The sequence below is a fragment of the Schistocerca nitens genome, chromosome 1 (genome assembly GCF_023898315.1).
Source record: "Schistocerca nitens isolate TAMUIC-IGC-003100 chromosome 1, iqSchNite1.1, whole genome shotgun sequence".
Classification (NCBI taxonomy): Eukaryota; Metazoa; Arthropoda; class Insecta; order Orthoptera; family Acrididae; genus Schistocerca; species Schistocerca nitens.
In genome coordinates this window covers 1,013,451,914-1,013,471,518 of record NC_064614.1, presented here as the reverse complement: position 1 = coordinate 1,013,471,518, position 19,605 = coordinate 1,013,451,914, and the positions used below count along the sequence as shown (strand labels likewise).

Here is a 19,605-nt window from a genome sequence, read left to right as displayed (position 1 = left end):
ACTTCCGTAAATGCCGATAGAACATGCGCCGTTGTTTAAAAATTTGATTCCACCTGGAATCTGAGGCCACCCACACACAGCAAGCAAGCACTCCACCACAGGAGCACACTGCTCGTTCAAAAATATGAACATTATTTTTCGGATATTAAATGTGGCTGGAAAACTTCAAAGTCAATTTTCTCAAGAATTTTTGAGAGATGCTTTGGGCGAGTTGTAATTAAATACATAAATACAGAAGTCCAATTGCTTTGTGGTTGCCTTGTGAATATGATAAAACTAACTGTAACTGAATAAATTAAATAAAACTGTGATAATTGTTTAAAGAGTATATAATGGCAGTGACTATAATAGCTCAGTATCCATTATGTCTTATTTTGGCCCACTGTCAAGTGACAGTTCTTTAGAGATGTAATACGTGACTGGGTATTGTCAAAAAATCAGATGTCAAGAAGAGAGTCTGGTTTCACATTGTAGATAGCTGTGGAATAATGAACACTTTAAACAACAATATACGTATTCACTGTCAACTATTCATGCATTGTAACGTAACTTTTTGCAGTCACAGTGTAACAAACATACTAACCAAAATAAGATTTTAAATCTTTCTGTTTAAATGCTGTGTGATTTAATTACACTGTGGGATCAAAAGTATCCAGACACCCCCCAAAACATACGTCTTTCATATTATGTGCATTGTGCTGCCACCTACTGCCAGGTACTCAGTAGTCATTATACATAGTGAGAGAGCAGAATGGGGCGCTCTGCGGAACTCACGGTCTTCGAACATTGTCAGGTAATTGGGTGTCACTTGCGTCATATGTCTGTATGCGAGATTTACACACTCCTAAACATCCCTAGGTCCACTGTTTCTGATGTAGTAGTGAAGTGTAAATGTAAAGGGACACGTACAGCACAAAAGCGTACAGGCCGACCTCATCTGTTGACTGATTGAGACCGCCGTAGTTTGTAATAGGCAGACATCTATCTGGACCATGACACAGGAATTCCGAACTGTATCAGGATCCACTACAAGTACTATGACAGTTAGGTGAGAAAACTTAGATTTCATGGTCAAGCAATTTATCATAAGCCACACATCATGCCGGTAAATGCCAAATGATGCCTCACTTAGTGTAAGGAGCATACACATTGAACAGTGGAAAAATGTTGTATGGAGTGACTAATCACGGTACACAATGTGACGATCGTGGCAGGGTGTGGGTATGGCGAATGCCATCTGCTAGCGTGTGTAGTGCCAACAGTAAAATTCGGAGGTGGTGGTGTTATGGTGTGGTCGTGTTTTTCATGGAGGGAGCTATTACAGCACAGGCATACATTGACGTTAAAAGCACCTTCTTGCTTCCCACTGTTGAAGAGCAATTCAGGGATGGCAACTGCCTCTTTCAGCATGATTGAGTACCTGTTCATAATGCACGGCCTGTGGGGGAGTGGTTATACGACAATAACATCTCTGTAACAGACTGGCCTTCACAGAGTCTTGACCTGAATCCTATAGAACACCTTTGGGATGTTTTGGAATACTGACTTTGTGGCAGGCCTCACCATTCGATATCCTCAGTGCAGCACTCCGTGAAGAATGGACTGCCATTCCCCATGAAACCTTCCAGCACCTGATTGAACATATACATGTGAGAGTGGAAGCTGTCATCAAGGCTAAGGGTGGGCGAACACCATTTTGAATTCCACCATTACCGATGGAGGGTGCCATGTACTTGGAAGTCATTTTCAGTCAGATGTCTGGATACTTTTGATCACATAGTGTATGGTAGCAATAGGGATGAATATTTTATCACACACAAGGACACTGCTCAATTGTGTGCCTCCCATAAGCAAATAGGACTAAAAATGATACTGAATGTGTATGTAATGAATGGCAACAGGTATGATCACAGGTTTATCGACCCAGAAGAGAATGTCACAAAAATACTGGAAGATGCTTGACGACAAACTATCCCATGAAAATTTACTTACAAAGTTTCAAGAACCAGTATTAAGTGAGTAATCTAGGAATATACAAGGGCTGTTCAATAAAGATTTTTTTTGGGGGGGGGGGGGGGGGGGGACATACCTTTACTCATTCTTATAATTTTGATGGCCATTCTCAAAGTAGTCTCCCATGAATGCGATGCACTTGTCCCAGTGTTTCTGCCAGTCTTCAAATGCATGTTGGAAACCATTTTTTTGAGAGGTCCTTCAAAATCGCCTCCACAGCCTTTACCATTGCTTCTGATGATTGATAATGCCTCCCACGAAGATGTTTCTTCATGTTAGGGAAAAGAAAAAAGCCACAGCTAAATCTGGACTATAGGGAGGGTGAGGGGTGCACTTCATGTTGGTTTTTGCAAGATATTCAGCAGCAACATTGGCAATATGTGACATTATTGTGGTGCAGCATCCAGCCTGCTCTCACGGAAATATGGTCTTTTGCACCTCATATGGACTTGCAATGTTTTCAGGACATCCCTGTAGTATTGTCCTGTTACTGATGTATGTGCAGGTACAACATGCTGATAAACAATTCCATGAATATCAAAGACTTAGATGACCATAACTTTCCCAGCAAAAGCAATCACTTTTGTTTTTTGGGGGGTTGGTGATGAAGGAGATTTCCACACTAAGCTTTGCTATTTTTTCTCAGGATCAAAATGATGTAGCCAAGTTTCATCAGCAGTGATTACATTTGAAAGAAACTCCAGATTTCACTTTAACATCAACTTTAACTGTATGCGGATCTGTGTGTGAATGTCCTTTTGTTCAGGAATCAACAGTCTTGGAACCCATCGTACACAAACACGTCATGTGTAATTTTTCTGTCACCAAGGTGTGGGTGGCACCCAATGAATTGTTTAGTATTTCAGAAGCGATCTAAGGTAATTCGTCAATCCTCTCTCACAGTGACAGCAGCAGTGTTGATTTTTTGTTCCGTAAGAGCAGTAACTGGAGCACCGGGTCCACCTCCCTTTGAAATTGATTGTCTCCCCTCTTTAAACATTTTAAACCACCTCTGAGCTGTGCTGTAGGGAAGAACAGACTCTCCATAGGATTGTGTAACATTGTATAACCCTCAGCTGAAGATTTGTTGAGTTGAAAGCAGAATTTCAAAGCCATATATTGTTCCTCGCATGTTACCTCCACTGCAGCAGTAGGCAATACTGAACATGTCTCACCTTGTGTGCCTCTCACAGGTGGGAACCAGGAGTCCCAACAGTGAAACTACAACAGTGTGTTTGTTGCACATTAAGCTAACAGAATATCATAAGATTAAATTTTAGGGCAAAAAATTATGACCATAAAAAAATTGTGATCATTCTTTATTGAACAGCCCTCGTATTAAAGCTCATAGTGGAAAGTACTCTCCCATGTATTTCACAGCAGTTTGCAGAGTATGGATAAATGTACATGTGTGTGAACGGTTCCACATGCAGTGGCCACTTGCTTTCTTTAATGGAATTAGTAGTAATGCTGAAAATTTGTCTTATGGTGATGTTTTCAATTAGCAGGATGTTGGCAATGTTCAATCTGATGAGAATCATTCTCACAAGATAATTAATTGGTGATGGCATCTGATGAAGTGAGGAAATAAATCTTAATATCATATAAGTTAACTATTTATTACATAATCTGCAAATTCACAATACAAATAGCAAGGTTATCCAAAATGCTAGATCAGTCAAAATTATATTGGTATGAAATTTTTAGCATTAAAAAGTTAAAAAGAGGGAATAAAAATGTACAAAAATGAGTCCTTCTGGTCCTGTACAGCACATAATTTACATATACATCAGCCTTATAATACACACACTTACACCATAGTGGTCCTAAATGTTCTAATATCACATAATTTACAGACTATGCACAAAATTCATTGTCGTTAAGATAAATACAGTACATATCTACAAATGTTGATCAAAAAACAACTCTTTTATAGTATCATGTCATCTTTAAAAGATTTGTATACAAAGTGAAAATAAGGCACCTTTATATAGAAAGGTGTACTCTGCATTATTTCTAATCAAGAAAACCCTTTATTATGTTCCAGTATACTTATAAAAATTTTACCCATGGCTAAAATGTTGTGTGTTATTTCATTGATTAACTTTCTGATGACTCTCCAAAACCTGTATAAAGTAACGTATTATGAGGTTGGAAATCTAACCCAAGAGACTTTATAATAAGAGATCTACTAGTAAAAGTCGGTCACTTTACTTTAAATAAAAGTGGTACCCATTGCCACAACCTTCACTTCAAACACTTACAACTAATTGTGACTGCTGACTTGGTAGCTGCAACATTGTGTGCCAAGTAGTTATTCTGTACATTCATATGAAAGTGCATTTATTTGGAAAATATAGTACATTAACCTATATTTTGACAGTGCATTAAAATTGTTTACATTCAATTAAAATAAAAGTCCTTCAGAAGGCAGAAAATTAAAGAATAAGTAATTTTGTTTTATGTCATGTTTCAGAGTGAAAGCACGAGTTATAACTAATAAAACTGTTATTTCTATGAAAACATATGATTTCTGAATAACACAAGTTGGTTTTTTTAATGTTCTAGGAAAAAAATAGTTTACTCAGTATTTCCCCACAGGTTATTTTTTAGTCTACTGCTTTATAAAACAGAGAAGTATCTCTGAAACAAATTATGTGACTGAAAAAATTAGCTGCTGCATAGAATTCATTATTTTAATTCAAAATAAAGTTTCCCACGAAAGCTAAATATAACAAGCAATGCTAATATTACTAACTGGACGACATTACCAATATAACCTCCTTTCGGAGAAATAGACTTTTGCACAACAATGCAGCACCATAATTACTTGCTTCCAGTAACCTAGACAATGAATTCTGCAATACAGTACACTAAATCAATTCACAATGGTAGTTACATAAAAACTAGGTAAAGTAGAATCTTGGAAAAAGTGTAACAGTTGAAGATAGCAACATTTGTACAAATATTCCATTAACACAAAACAATAAAATGGTAAGCAATCCTTAAACAGTGGCCTGTTTGAAAACTACTTTATTGGAATTATAGACAATATGCTAAACATAAATTTAATGATGAAACTTGCATCTACCAAGTATAAAGTCGAACAGAACTATGTTTTTTAGCTTTGTTATTAATGATGAAGTTGTGAAATATATAAGAGAACTAGAAGACAAATTAAGCTGATATTGATGTCACCTCTTCAGTAATTTTGGAGATGTGTGTCCAAAACATAACTCAAGAGCACATGTATGTAATTATTCTTTATAAACAGGCCATTTTTTAGAGTAACTGAAAACATCAAAAGTAAAGGCTATGTATAAGAATAGTGAGAAACCATAGTGTGAATAACTTATGGGCTGATTGGTATTTCCTCTTACATATTTAAAGAGGATTATGTACATGGATGTCATATCTTTTACGGATTAAAAATTATATATATCAAAGATCACAATGTGGAGTCAGAAGGCAAAATCAATACAGACAACACACGATTGCATCAACTGCATCTGATGGGCCATAAACAGTGAACAGCTGGGTTATTTTTTAGATTTGTGTAAAGCTTTTGATGTGATGTAATTGGTGAAAACAGAAAACTAAGTTAAAATGCTATAGTATGCAGGGACATATTAACAAGTGGATCAACTCATTCTTCAGCAATCAAAAATTAGTTGGTGTTTGTGAGATACTAAGTAGCAATCTGTATACTATTAGATGGAGGTATAATCAAATACGGCATAATCAGAAGCTTGGTTATGTTATAGGACTGCATCTAGAGGGTTGCATCTCAAGAGCTTTGAATCCCTTACCACTATCATCACAGTTATTAGTACAGTACTTACTATGTTCATATTGAGTCTCACTTAAATTATGGAATTATATTCTGAAGAAATTCTATGGTTTCACTCAAAATCTAAAACAGAGCCCCTTAAGTAATGAGCTGAAGTAAAATAAGAGCTTCAAGTGAACCTGCCCTTGCAGCATTTAATATATGCTCCCTATCATGTACATACATTAGGTAAACATTTATGCTACTTAAAATAAGTGTAACAGAGAAAGATAACAAAGGCTGCAAAGAAACTGGTATTCACAAACATAATACTTGATTTAACAAAAAGTTTCATGTGACCCACACTAATACTGAGTTCTTCCAGAAGAGATTTCACATGGGCTTAAAACTTCTTAACAGTCTTCCAAAGCCTATAAATGCAATCAAAGATTTAAAGCTGCTCAGTGACAGAATATTCCTACTTATAAAGTAGTGCATTCAGGTCCAGTTTATAAATCTGTATTTTCAGATATATAAGCTAAGTTTTATATTTGGTTTAGATTTACACCAGAAGTTACCAGAAGTTTGGCTGAAGTAATGATTGAAGGAAATTCTTACATCAATCCAGTACATTAACACAGTATCATGAATAATCCAATGTCTATAGTATACAATGCTATTGTGGATTCAAAGGGCAAATAAATATAGTGTTCATTGAGGTTATATGTATCAAAGGGGGAATTTAATTCATTAAATTACTGAAACCACAAATGGACAAAAAGGCTGACCCCTACTTACCTTCACGAGACACAACCCCAGGATTGACAGCAGGAACTCTTTAAGTGGAACACAGCATTAGTTTTCAGAACAATCAAGAGGAAAAGAAGAACAGCTTAAAGGCCAAAACTTACTGTGATCATGATTTGTACTATCATTAAATGACTGCAGCATATTGAGGAAGATTGTAGTGAAAACTTTGCTATAATCAGGAGTAGGTACAAGAACTCATTATTCCTGGTGGTGATACCTCATTCTTGCATTTTCATATCAGCTATTCATCACTTACTTTTGTTTTTGTTTTTAAGTACTCTCCAAAGTGAAATCAGTATAAAATACACATCATTTTGCTGTTAAAAATCTCATTTTCATACTTCATAGTGCTTACTAATATTATGTAATGCCCTTATTTCCTTCATCAGCCTCTGTTTGAATCACAGTTCATTTCTTGGAATCATTTTTGAAATGAAATCTTGCCACTTCTCTTTTTTGTCGTATTCCTGCTTCCTTCCTCACACCTTCTTTCTTTTTTATTGTCATACTCATAGATATGGTGTGACATTGTTAAGTATTCTACATTATTCTTTTGTACTGTAATTAGGTAGCTGTTGATAAACATAAAGCTGGACTGCATAATTAGGAAACCATTCATGTCTCTTAATTGCATAAACCAGTAATTTGTACCATTTTAAGTTCTGAGTAGGATGCAGCAAGTTCCTATGGTAGCTACTGTAATATGTTGCTTTTAAGTTACAGAATTATTCATTCAGAGCTACATCACTGTGGCAATGTAGAATTTTATCTCATTGTGTCACTGAGGATTGTCCCTCTTGATGGGATTGGGAGCACATACCTTTTTAATAAATATAAATCACAACACCACCAAAACAAGCATTATCTCTAAAAGTTTCATAAGTAAATATGCACAGTGTGAAAGTAACGGTATTTGACACAGGAGGGTAATATCAAACAAGAACAACTTTGAGCATAATTAATCAACACACTCTAAGTCATTTAGTTGTGTCATGAAAACAGTGAAAAGCAAGAGTAGAAAGAAAGAAAGAAAGAAAGAAAGAGAGCAGAGGAAAGAAAAAAAAATGTAATATGTTTCATTCATGGCTGTTATTTTCTCAGCATATTTCAAAATAAAATCCAGTTGTCCGTTGCACAACTAACAACCGAATTTTATTCTGAAATTCAAGGAGAAGAACGAATGAAAGTGGTGGAAAGAAAGGTTCACCAAAATCCAAACTGAGACAAGCTGGTTGCAGGTGAGCATTAAGAGAGGAAACTGTGGTGGAATAGTTGAGATTCAGATTCTTGAATACTGATGATGTGCTGCTAACAAGAGAAGCTTAGAGCATGCAAATTAAAACAAAATATAAACAACATGGAACAGTCATTTTGACAGGTTTTTATCAGCTAATCCGCTGATCAACGAACTTTCAACTTTAAGAAATATAATGTTCTTACTTATAGGCCTTATCTCTGATCCTGAGATCATAAGAAAGTCAGTCTAATGGAAGCAGCAAAAAATATTCAGAAACTTTTGTCTTTTTTTAAATTAACTGAACTCTACTAGTGCTTGGCTTAACATGATATAATCACCAAAAAAGGAAATACTTCGTTATTCTTCTCATTTTGTTCATCGACAACAGGGCTTGTTTCCATATAAATACAATCTTCATTACATAAGCTGAATGAGAAAAAATTGGAATATGAGACTGGATAAAATGAAAAATAATGCTTCCTCCATCAAAGCTTTCTTAAATAAGACTGCCTAGAGTCTTATCACAGCACTTTCCACAGGATTGTGCACAGGCAGTTTTCAAGTGTGCGCGCGCGCTCTGAGAGAGGTGGGGATGTATTTGATCTTGTAGGCAATTTCTGAAAGTTGAAATATATACTTTCTGTCTTGTTTAAGAGAGAGAGTATTTGCTAACTGAAGGAGAGATATTTGTGATCTGTATTATTCTATTGTTAAATTGGGCTTTTCTGCATTTGACTGAACACTTTCCTTTCCTATTTACAAGTCGCAATGTTAATCCCAACAAATCTTTCAGTGTGCCATTTTAAAGATTATAACAGTAATTAAAAATGAAGTGAAAGATGAAAAGGGAGAAGGAAGACAGGACGTTTCATTGTATTATAGATTTTCAGTTATTTGAGGTCTCTGCTTGCTGTGTATCACTTCCAGTCAAAGAACACTGACAAAATATGTATACTTGCTATTTGAATTAACTAACTATACTCTTCTCATCCATTGGCAATTGGTCAACTGATAGCCTCTTATTACAAGTAACATAAAAGGAATTAAAAAATTATGAATATTTCTTTACATAACAACTGAGTACAATCCATTCAAAGCTGACATGTATACATATAAAACAGTCGAACAATTCTACATACAAAATCTTCAACACAAAATATTTGATTATTTAAATACACAAATTATCATCTTCAGTTTCAGACATTAACAACACTGTCTTGTGGTTCTTGAGACGACTGCCTACCTGGACTCATTTGACGAAACATCGGGCTTGCACCTGTGGCCTTTAGCCTCTCTTGCATTTGTGTTAGCATGTCCTGCATGCGCCGAATCTGTCCAGAGAAAATTGTTAAATTAATTTCTTTTGTTTTCGCCTTTCCCCAAGGGGTTTGAAATGATTGTGCTTCACAGTTATGTAACACTTGTATACATTACGGAACAGTGCTGGAGTAGTGGTCTACACAATCACAAGTCACAGAAAATACCAGTGAAATAATTTCTTTCTTTTAGCTCTGCAAGATCTTTATTTTGCAGGAGTCAGACTGAGAGGCAATTGACAACTTATGTTCTCCCAAGAAAAAATGTGTCAGTATTCAGTTGCAGTCTTTCACAAACAAATGTGAAGATTTGAGGGAATAAAATAGGTCTGTCATTAGTATCTTCACTTTTGTAGTTAGTGGTTAGTACTACATATTTAAGTGACTTGGGGAAGACATACTTTCAGTCACTGACTGATCAAGAAGCAAACTAGAAGAGAGAGTCTTTTTTTATCACCAAAATGTGTTACTACTTCATTAGAAATGCTATAGTGCCACCAAAATGACATATTTCCTTTGCTTTTTGTTTTCTTTTATTTATTTTTTTTAGTTTAAGCTGTATTAGTAACAAAGTTTTCTTCTTGCAAAACTCTCGTGTATGCTACAGAGCTTTAGCCTATCGTGCTTCTATTGAAAATTGCAAACCATCTCTGATCTTAACACAGTTTCAGTATTCTATGAATGTTATGTTTCTAATATACAACAGATCCAAAGGTTGGATAATTCTGTCATTGTCTTATAAATAAGTGTTGTTTGTTTGCCCATGAAACCCTGCATTCACCAGTTGTTAAAAAATGTTGTCAAGAGCCTACAAAGTCACTATACCTCTAAGGGAGCTTCATATTGAACTGTCTTTCAGAGGGTTAAGAGGCACCATACAATCAGAAGCATTTCCATGACAGAAACTGATACAAATAAAAACAAACAAAGATGGATCCAGCTTTTAACTGAGTATAAGTGATTATGCAGTTACACATATCCATATTCTCTCTCTCTCTCTCTCTCTCTCTCTCTCTCTCTCTCTCTCTCTCATATGTGAAGTTTTCTATAAATGACTTCCTCGTTTTACATTTCCAAATTGCTGTAGAAAAATATCCCAATATTACTAACCATTGTTTAACAAACCTCAGCTCTACACGGAACTCACCTCTTCATCCTTTTGTAAAAGGAGACGATCAGTGTCACTGATGGTTACTGGTTCATATGCAGGACCAGAATCTCTCTTCAGTTTGCTGAAACCAGATACAGATGAATAAACGTTAATGCCTTGGAGGGCATATAAAAAATCAGATACTTCACAGACTGCATTCTATAGTATGGACTCAAACTATTCCTTGCATGTATCCACATAGAATAAGTAACACAAGTGCCACAGCACATAATTACTAATTGTGAAAACATTATCTTAGTAGGTACTCCAAATGGTCATATTTCAGACAGCTTACGCCAGATATTGGTAATAGATTGCAATGATGGATGTAAGAAAATTTAGGGGTATTCTGTTGTACAGACTCAAACTGTTCCTCGTATGTATCCACCTAGAATAAGTAATACAAGTGCCACAGCAATAAATCACATAATTACTAATTGTGAAAACATTATCGTAGTAGATACTACAAATGGTCATATCTCTGACAGCTCAAGCCAAATATTAGAAATAGGGTGCAATTATGAATGTAAGAAAGTATGGAGGTATAAGAAAATACTCTCCAAGACTAACATTGACTTAGACACAGCTTGTGGTAGGAAACCTGGCAAGCAGTGCATCAGACTAAAGAAGTAGACAGTAAGCGGGAAAAAATTCATAGATACTTTAACTGGACACACTGACAGCACATTTCTTTTAATGGAAGTAAATCTAAACAAAACAGCTGAAAGGGAAAAATGGAAGAATGTATGGGCTACATAGATATACACATTTAAATATGCATAAAGAGCTGTTACAGGCAGTATAAACACCAGAAAAACAAACACAAAAATAGAGAGACTAAAAACTCAAAATGTAAACTCAGAGACAAAGGTCAGATTGTTTTGTAAAATCTTGCTGATCTATAGTCAAAGGACTGAAGGACAACCCATCTAGAAATAAAATCAATGATATAAAAATAACTTAGAAAGTTAACATGTAAGTGATCCAGTTACAGTAAATAATTTTTTTGAATGATTATTTTATAGATGTCATGGAAAGTGACTTTTTAAAAAAAAACAGTGCACCCCCAACTCATCAATTATAACTGTGACAGATTCCTGAGGTTCCTAGGAACTTCAGAAATATCGTACCATGCCAAGACCTCTGTGCAACAGGACTAGGACTTTGTCAGAAGAGAGTACATGTTCGTAGCTTCTTGCAGAGACAGCTCTGCTGCAGTATGGACAATCACAATGTTCAAATGGAATGGCACAATCCACTGGAAACTTATTTCAAAGTTGAAATATCCTGGACAGTACCATTCTAAATTGTGCACAGATTCACTGTGAATTTCTGGCAGTATATGTATCAAATGCGATTTTGTAACCAGCCATAGAGAAATGGTGCCAACAATTTGATCAAGGCTGCACAGACATGGGTGATGGTGATTGGGAAGGAAGGCCATTGACATTGACCACAGATGACAATATTCGTGGAATCAAGGAGAAACATCTGGGAGAAAAAGATTTTCCAACAATGAGGACATTCACGCAGAATTTCTCAAATGGCAGAATTTTCTGACTTGTTAACGGAGCCTTGGTGACTGTGTTGGAAAACAGTGTCATGTATCTGCAGCACTTTGACGTTTAGTGCAGCATTTAGTAAAACTAACTTGGCCTACCATAGTAATGTGTAACCTATTTTTTGAAGTACCCTCATAGATACAAAGCCTGTTCTCCAGCTGATAAAAAAGGTGAAGAAAAAAAGTTCTGAGGGTGAGACAGAGTTTCTCTATTCTTATTTAAAAAAGTAAGCTACACAAATAAAGATCACTTAATTACTATTTGCAGAAACATTATTTTATCAGATGTTGTAAATGGTCATATCACAGTTCATCACTGGTTCATTTAATTGTCTATTGTCCAGGAAAGGTGTATTTCCCAGTAATGCGAAGTTGGTAATTGTCAAGCCACTGTTTAAATGTGGAAATGATAAACTTATCTGAAACGGCAGACCTATTTCCTCAGTTTCCACCTTAAATTAACATGTCAAAAAGAGTTATAATAAAATACATGCTAGATGGTAAGGATACATTAGGGGATTTGCAACATGGTTTCAGGGAAAGTGGAACAATATCATTATCAATGTACTTTATATACAACACTCTTCAAAAAATTGACTGAATCAAGTGCATAGCTGGAGGCTTTTAGTCTTTATCTTGAGGAAGTATTTTGACATTACTAGTCATATATGACAAATAGACAACAAAACACTGAAATATTGTGAATAAAGGTAACATCACTGACAGGAAAAGATCCAGAATGAGCCCTAAAATTTGGTGTAGCACACAGCTCAACATTGGGACCATTGACATTGAAGTGGCCTCCCAAGTCCTAAAAATAATGAACAGTTCATCACCATGTACATCTGGTCCTTGGTAATCTTCAAAAGGAGTTCAGAACTTCATAGCGAAAACATCATCATTTTGAAAGTGAAAATTTAATTATTAACCTATTGAAAACCAAAGTAATGTACTTTCAGCCTGTTGGACAAAATGAACAAAATGTGAAGAATAAAAGTCTGATGGCAACTCAAGCCAAATTTGCAAGTTTTTAGGCACATTTTATAGATAATAAACTGACCTGCGAACATCAATTTTATCATGAAAGTAATACACTGATAAGCCACAACATTATGACAACTACCCATTGCAACATTGGATGCCATGTGGTGGAGTTGCAGGCACATGATGCAGTAACAAAAGTATTTAAGCAGAGCTGACATGGATGGGAGATCACCATAGCAACGACATGGGCTGCAAATGAGAAATTCCATTGAGATAAATGACTTTGACAAAGAGCAGATTATTATTACGCAGAGCCTGTGAATGAATATCTCAAAAATGTTGAAGCTGGTCGAATGTTCACATGCTACTTTCTTGAGTATCTATGGAAAGAGGTAGGGGACAGCACACTACCACTAGGAGCTAAATAGTTGGACATCCATGACTCTTCGCAGAATGTGGGATTCAGTCTCTCGTCTGCTCATAAGTAGACTAGATGATCTGTGGCATCTTTGCCAAAAGAGCACAATGCGAGTGCACCTAATAACATCATCAATTATGACTGCAGTAGTCACAGAACCATCTGGATTCAACTGTTGATCAGTGGAAACATGTCAGCTCTTCGGGTGAATTTCATTTTTGCTACACTAGGTCAATTGTCATCCAGCCACAGACACAGGCTGGTGGGAGCAGTATTATGCCATGGGAGACATTCTCCTGCACTTGCATGGGACCTGTGGCAGTAATCCCTTCTTCTTTGATGTCTTCCCTCAAGCCTATGTTGTCTTATAACTGTCCATATCTCAGAGGCAGAACTGCACTACAGTGGTTTTTGAGGGGCATTATAGAGAACTCATGTTGATGTCTCAGTGACCAAATTGGCACAATGTGATCATCTGGTAGAGACTAAACATACAATTGTACAGCTCACAGCACAAATATCCTTTTTTGAAATCAGTATTGCATTGTGGTTCAGTTGAACAGTCTCCAGGAATAAGCTGGCAATGACAGAAATGGCAATTTTGTACATCATTTTCGCAGCCTTTAAGCAGACCATACCTACAGGAACTGAGAGTATCTTCTGTTGTTGAGCAAACACTTTAAGTACCTGCATACAGTGCTTCTTGTAATTGGGTTGTTATCGAACATGAAAGTTGGATTCCTGTTTAGGGAGATTTTGCCCTCAAGCAGCATGTATGTAGTTTTATTTGCACCTATTGTTAATGCATTGCTTCTACACAATCCATGCTTCCTTGAGAGCATGTGGTTTGCATTTGCTACAAGCTTGCATGTCTATAATCTCCAGAGATCACTACCAAGATATAATCAACATAAGCCATAACTCCATTTGCTTCATCAGCCCCAACTAGCAGTCCCAGCAGCAGCTCAATCGTTAGGTCCCAAAATATAATGCCCATATATTGAGCCTTGTGGACAGCCCTTTGTTTTTTATTTATTGTTTGTTTACCTTTTGCTGTGCAGCAAGCCACTCAACTGTGTGACCCTTATAGAAGGGGTTTTGGGATCTGAAGACTTCTTAGGCAAAATAGCAGGCCACTGTAAGTTATCGAATGTGCCTGTGATGTTGATCACAACTACGCACAATATTTCCCGTTTGCCCTGTCTACAATTTTAAGAGCCTGATTAATGGTATAATCTATTGGTTTACCTTTGCAAAAGCCAAACTGGCATGCACTGAGACCCTGGAGCACTCAGTGTTCTTAAAGACACGTGCATAGAAGACACTCCTGAACTTGTGCTAATGTATTAAACATATTTGTATATAGCTCTTTAGCTCTGTGGGATCCTTATCGAGGCCTTTTGTCACACTAATTGCAAATGCAGGTTTCCAGGTGTCTGGTGCCCTGCTGTACCTCAGTATCTTGTTCAACACATGTATTAAGAATGGCACAATCGTTCGAACTACTTTCTGCATCACTTCCAAACAGATACCATCTGGACCCAGTGCCTTGCCATGTTTAAGAATGGCAATCAAAACCACTACTTCATCCTGAGGAAGTAGGAGCAGGACATCATTGTTACTATATTCAGAACTTATCTGCTCATGGTGCTTTGGTTGACGGTTGTTACCTGTATTTGCAGATTCATCTGGCAAAAGAGTGTTTAGCAAATATTCAGTGAAGTCCCTCGAGCCTTCTGTCATTGTTACATCAGTCTTGCGAAGGATGGACAGGAAGTAATGGTATGAACAAGATAACTTAAGTATTAGTAGATTCAATAAGTCAGCTTCATGGTGTTTTGAAGAATTTGCACGGAGTGGTTTTAATACAGGCACAAAAATACCTTGTTTTCATAGTGGTTTTAAAGATTGGTCATTTTTGGAGAGTATGATAAACAAATAGGATGTCAGGAGCTGTTATAAGTGAAAACTGATGAGTAAATATCTACAATGGATGCTGCAGACCTAATTTACAAGAGGACATTACAATGAGATCAAATTGGTTAAAATTAAGTTAAAGTTCCACATTCTGGACCTAGATAGGCCAATCACACCTGAACGACTTTTGTCTCTCTCTCTCTCTCTCTCTCTCTCTCTCTCTCTCTCTCTCTCTCTCTCTCTGCCAATAGCATCACTTGATGTGTTGTAGAGGGGAACGTGTACAGGAAACTGCTCTTCCAGTTGTCGCCGTGTTTATTGACCTCGGAAACCCTACTAATCGGTCATGTAGCTCCTTAGCTGTCATTGCAAGACTGAATGCACTTCAAATCAGTCCTCCCACCAAGGGAAAATCTTTGGCAGCCATGATGACTGTCAGCTATGGAGGCAGGGATTGATGAATGATTAACACTGAAATGATTACAGGACAAACGGGATTTTATGACAAGAATACAATAAGATGGATCCTCATTCACTTTTGGCATCTGATTTTCCACAAAACTGAACTGCCAGGCTGTGGTTAAAGGAGGAGACTAATATAAGAAAGTATGAATAATCACTAATCAGAATGAATATTACATACCAACACAAAAAGAAGAAAGTGATTTGTCACAAGAAATAAAATGGGAGATAGTTGTGGAAAAGAAATGGAGTAGGTGCATCAAGCGAGTTCACCATATTCTTTTGCAGGTGTAAGACCTACTAAGGAGACTGCCTACAATACGCTTGTCCGTCCTCTTTTAGAATACTGCTGCACAGTTTGGGATCCTTACCAGATAGGACTCAGGGTGTACATAGAAAAAGTTCAAAGAAAGGCAGCACGTTTTGTATTATTGTGAAATATGGGAGAGAGTGTCACAGAAACGATACAGGATTTGGGCTGGACATCATTAAAAGAAAGGTTTTTTTCGTTGCGACGGAATCTTCTCACGAAATTCCATTCACCAACTTTCTCCTCAGAATGTGAAAATATTTTGTTGACACTGACTTTCATAGGGAGGAATGATCACCACAATAAAATAAGGAAAATCAGAACTCGTACAGAAAGATATAGGTGTTCATTCTTTCCATGCGCTATACGAGATTGGAATAATAGAGAATTGTGACAGTGGTTCAATGAACCCTCTACCAGGCACACAAATGTGATTTGGAGAGTATCCATGTAGATGTAAGTAACCTTTCTCACAGGAAACCATAGTTGTAGCAGCACCACCTTGTAAGATGAAGATAAAGTCACATATTTCATATCTCAGGCAAAGAAAGCTGCAATAGAAAAAGAATTACAAAAATGGTAGTGTCTGGAATAACAGCCTATTATTCACAATAAATGAAAATGATGAAGACGTGAGATTAGTGCTTTATGCACAGAAAGATACCCAAATTAGCAATGGTTGAGAGAGAGAGAAAAGAGGAGGGTGTGAGAGAGAGAGAGAGAAATACCCAGAGGAGTTTTCTGCCTTTACTTTATAATCAGAAATTGTTGAGCATGAGGCTAAGAATGCATTTATTGAAGAGGCTTTTTCAGAAGTAGAATTCGGAGAACTTGCAATATATTATGCACAGACAGTGGAACAGTAAAATAAAATTACTACTGAAATTTATTGCTATTTATCCAACAAAGAAAACCCTCCACTGAAAATAAATGGTAAAACGTAATGAAGACTGGTGGTGGTCGTGGTGGTCTTGGTGTTATTCAACAAGGTAATAACAAAATGTTGAGTTTACTGCAGAAAAAATCTCCCGATTCAGAAAGAGACTACAAAAGAAAAGCGCGCAATTGTCATCACATGCGACCAATGCAAATTTTCATTTTAATTTTATGTCATTGAGGGCACACTTAGTAGACTGAGTGAGGTGGCATAGTGCTTAGCACATTGGACTCTTATTCAACAGGATGATGGTTCAAATCCGTGTCCAGCGACCCTGATTTAGATTTTCCTTGATTTCCTTAAATCACTTCAGGCAAAAACGGTGATGGTTCCTTTGAAAGGGCATGGCAGATTTCCTTCCCTAATCCGTTGGGACCAATGACCTTGCTGTTTGGTCCTCTCCTCTATATCAACCTACCATCCTAAGTCAGTTAGTGGTAGCAATGGACACCCAGTTGCTCTATTGAAACTGAGAATATTAACACTGACAAAGGTATTTATGTTGTTTTTTAAGACACTGGGAATTTAAACATGACAGTTGAGAATGATATTCTTGACCAAGCTGAAGTTTTAATGAACATAGAGGAAGTTATTATTAGGAAGCCCAGAAGCTCCTCATGTATATATTCATATAGCACACAACCAAAGTTAAAAGATATAAAAGCTCTGTTAGTGACACATAAAGTAATCTATTGAAGATTTAATGACTGGTTGGATTTCAACAAAGGAATAGTCCACCAATGTCAGAATGGCGATAATTAAAAAAAAATCGTAAAACAGACTTATAAGAAAGTTATCAGGAGAAAGAATATTGTCAACAACAACTTTTAGTGCAACATGTTTTATTCGCGAGACCCCTCATGAAAAGATGGTTCATATTTATAAGAAACATTTTATGTATTGGATAAATATCTGCTCTGTGCACCCCAATTTGTGATCTGTGGAGACAGTGCACACGCAGCGACAGGGCGTAATGTAGTGGGTGCAGTAGCACTTGCTGGACATGGACATTTCCGCCTTGGTGACGCTCCTTGAAGGTGTCATGAATGCCTCAGGGGAAACTGACGTACAGTAATGTAAATGCTCAAGACAAATGAAGATTGTAAATCTTAGATATTAGGTTGAGTTCAATGTGATTGGATGTATTGATTGATGCATTTAAGTTTATAAGTTACTAATATTTGGATGTGTCTTCACAACTGATATAAATAGTACGAACAATACAGATGATTGCAGCTGAAGAAAGATTCTTCAGTAGTTAGAAGTGGTGTGGCACACTCTTACAGCACCACACTGCCTGGATACAAAGTCAAGAGGAATAAATTTGTGCACAGTCATGGTATGGAGTAGCCAGACCACGAGAATGAAACTAAAAAAGTGACCGTAGTGGAAGAAGAACAGTCAACAGTAATGTTGACCACATCACACTGAAAGATATGGAAGCAGAGTAGGACATAACCTTAACAGAGCACAAAATTCATTGCCTTAGTTGGAGAATTTATTGGCTTGGTCAGGGGAAAATTATTGATGTTTTCTTTGCCATTTCTGAGGAAATAGAAGTCTTCCTTGAAATGAAAGGGCAATAAATTCAGTTTCAGTTCCTAGCTGACTTAACTAAGCATCGCAGTAACATAAATCTGTCATTGCAAGGTGAAGAGATGCTAATAGTTGACAAGCACAACTAAATCATAGTGTCCATGGAAAGGTCATGTTTACTTGAGAGGAAGAAAGATCAGAGTTTATCATCCCATCAACAGTACAGCCATTAGAGATGGGGAACAAGTTAGGATTATGGAAGGATGAGAAAGGAAATTGGCCATGCTCTTTTCATAGTAACAATCCTGGAATTTGCTTCGAGTAATTTGCAGAAACACGGAAAACCTAAATCTGGATGGGGATTTGAACTGTCAACCTGAATGCAAATCCAGTGTGCTAACTACTATCCCGCCTCACTTGCTGGGTATGAAAGGCAAATCAGTAATGGAATTTTAAGATTTTGTAATTTTATGGCTTCTTCAAGACTACCTGAAGGTACCAGTACTGTTAAGTACAGCACAAAACATTTCCCAAGCTGCACAGATCATGTGCATATTTTGGTCTACATATTCGTATGAGCATGTTATGGAACAGGCAAACTATTACTCCCATATAGTGGAGATGCCGAGTCACAGACAGGCCAACAAAAATATTGTCAAATAAGAAGCTTTTGGCCAAAAAGACCTTCATTGGAATTAGACAACACACATGACCACAGTTGGCTGCCAAGGCCAGAGTGCGAGCAATTGTGCACGATAGGAGTAGCAAGTTGAGTGGTGGGGGTAGCTGGGGCAGGGAGGGGGAGGGAGAGCAGCATATGCATGGGGAATGGTAAAGTGGTGGTAATTCAAGAAAGTTGGTGTTGGTAGCCAGGTGTCACAGGCTGTGAAGCAGTCATTAAAATGAAGTATGTTGTGTTGGGCAGCATGCTCAGCAACTGGATGGTCCAGCTTTCTTCTTGGCCACAGTTTGTCAATGGCCATTCATGCGGACAGACGGCTTGTTAGTCTTTCCTTCTCATCCTGTATGGTAAGTCTCTCCTGACCTGGGGTTGTGGGTGACTTTTCTGAACTGTACCCCTTTCTCTAAACCTCTCTAGCCCTTTTGCTTCACCCTCTTTCTTCCCATTCAACTCTTCTTTAAAAGTTAAGTACCTTTGTGTGTGTGTGTGTGTGTGTGTGTGTG

General features: G+C 37.1%; 1 protein-coding gene across 4 annotated transcripts in view; it reads right to left on the bottom strand.

Annotated features, from left to right (window-relative positions):
• Nucleotides 1-8,872: 8,872 nt before the first annotated feature.
• LOC126195906 (septin-2) overlaps nt 8,873-19,605 on the bottom strand; it is a 318,131-nt gene continuing 307,398 nt past the window's right edge. For all 4 annotated transcript variants that reach the window (XM_049934527.1, XM_049934526.1, XM_049934525.1 and 1 more), the window contains exons 8-9: nt 10,293-10,377; nt 8,873-9,160 (exon numbers count right to left, since the gene is read on the bottom strand). In XM_049934527.1, coding sequence (XP_049790484.1) covers nt 9,026-9,160; nt 10,293-10,377 — 220 coding nt within the window. In that variant the 3' untranslated portion in view covers nt 8,873-9,025. The remainder of the gene's footprint in view (nt 9,161-10,292; nt 10,378-19,605) is intronic.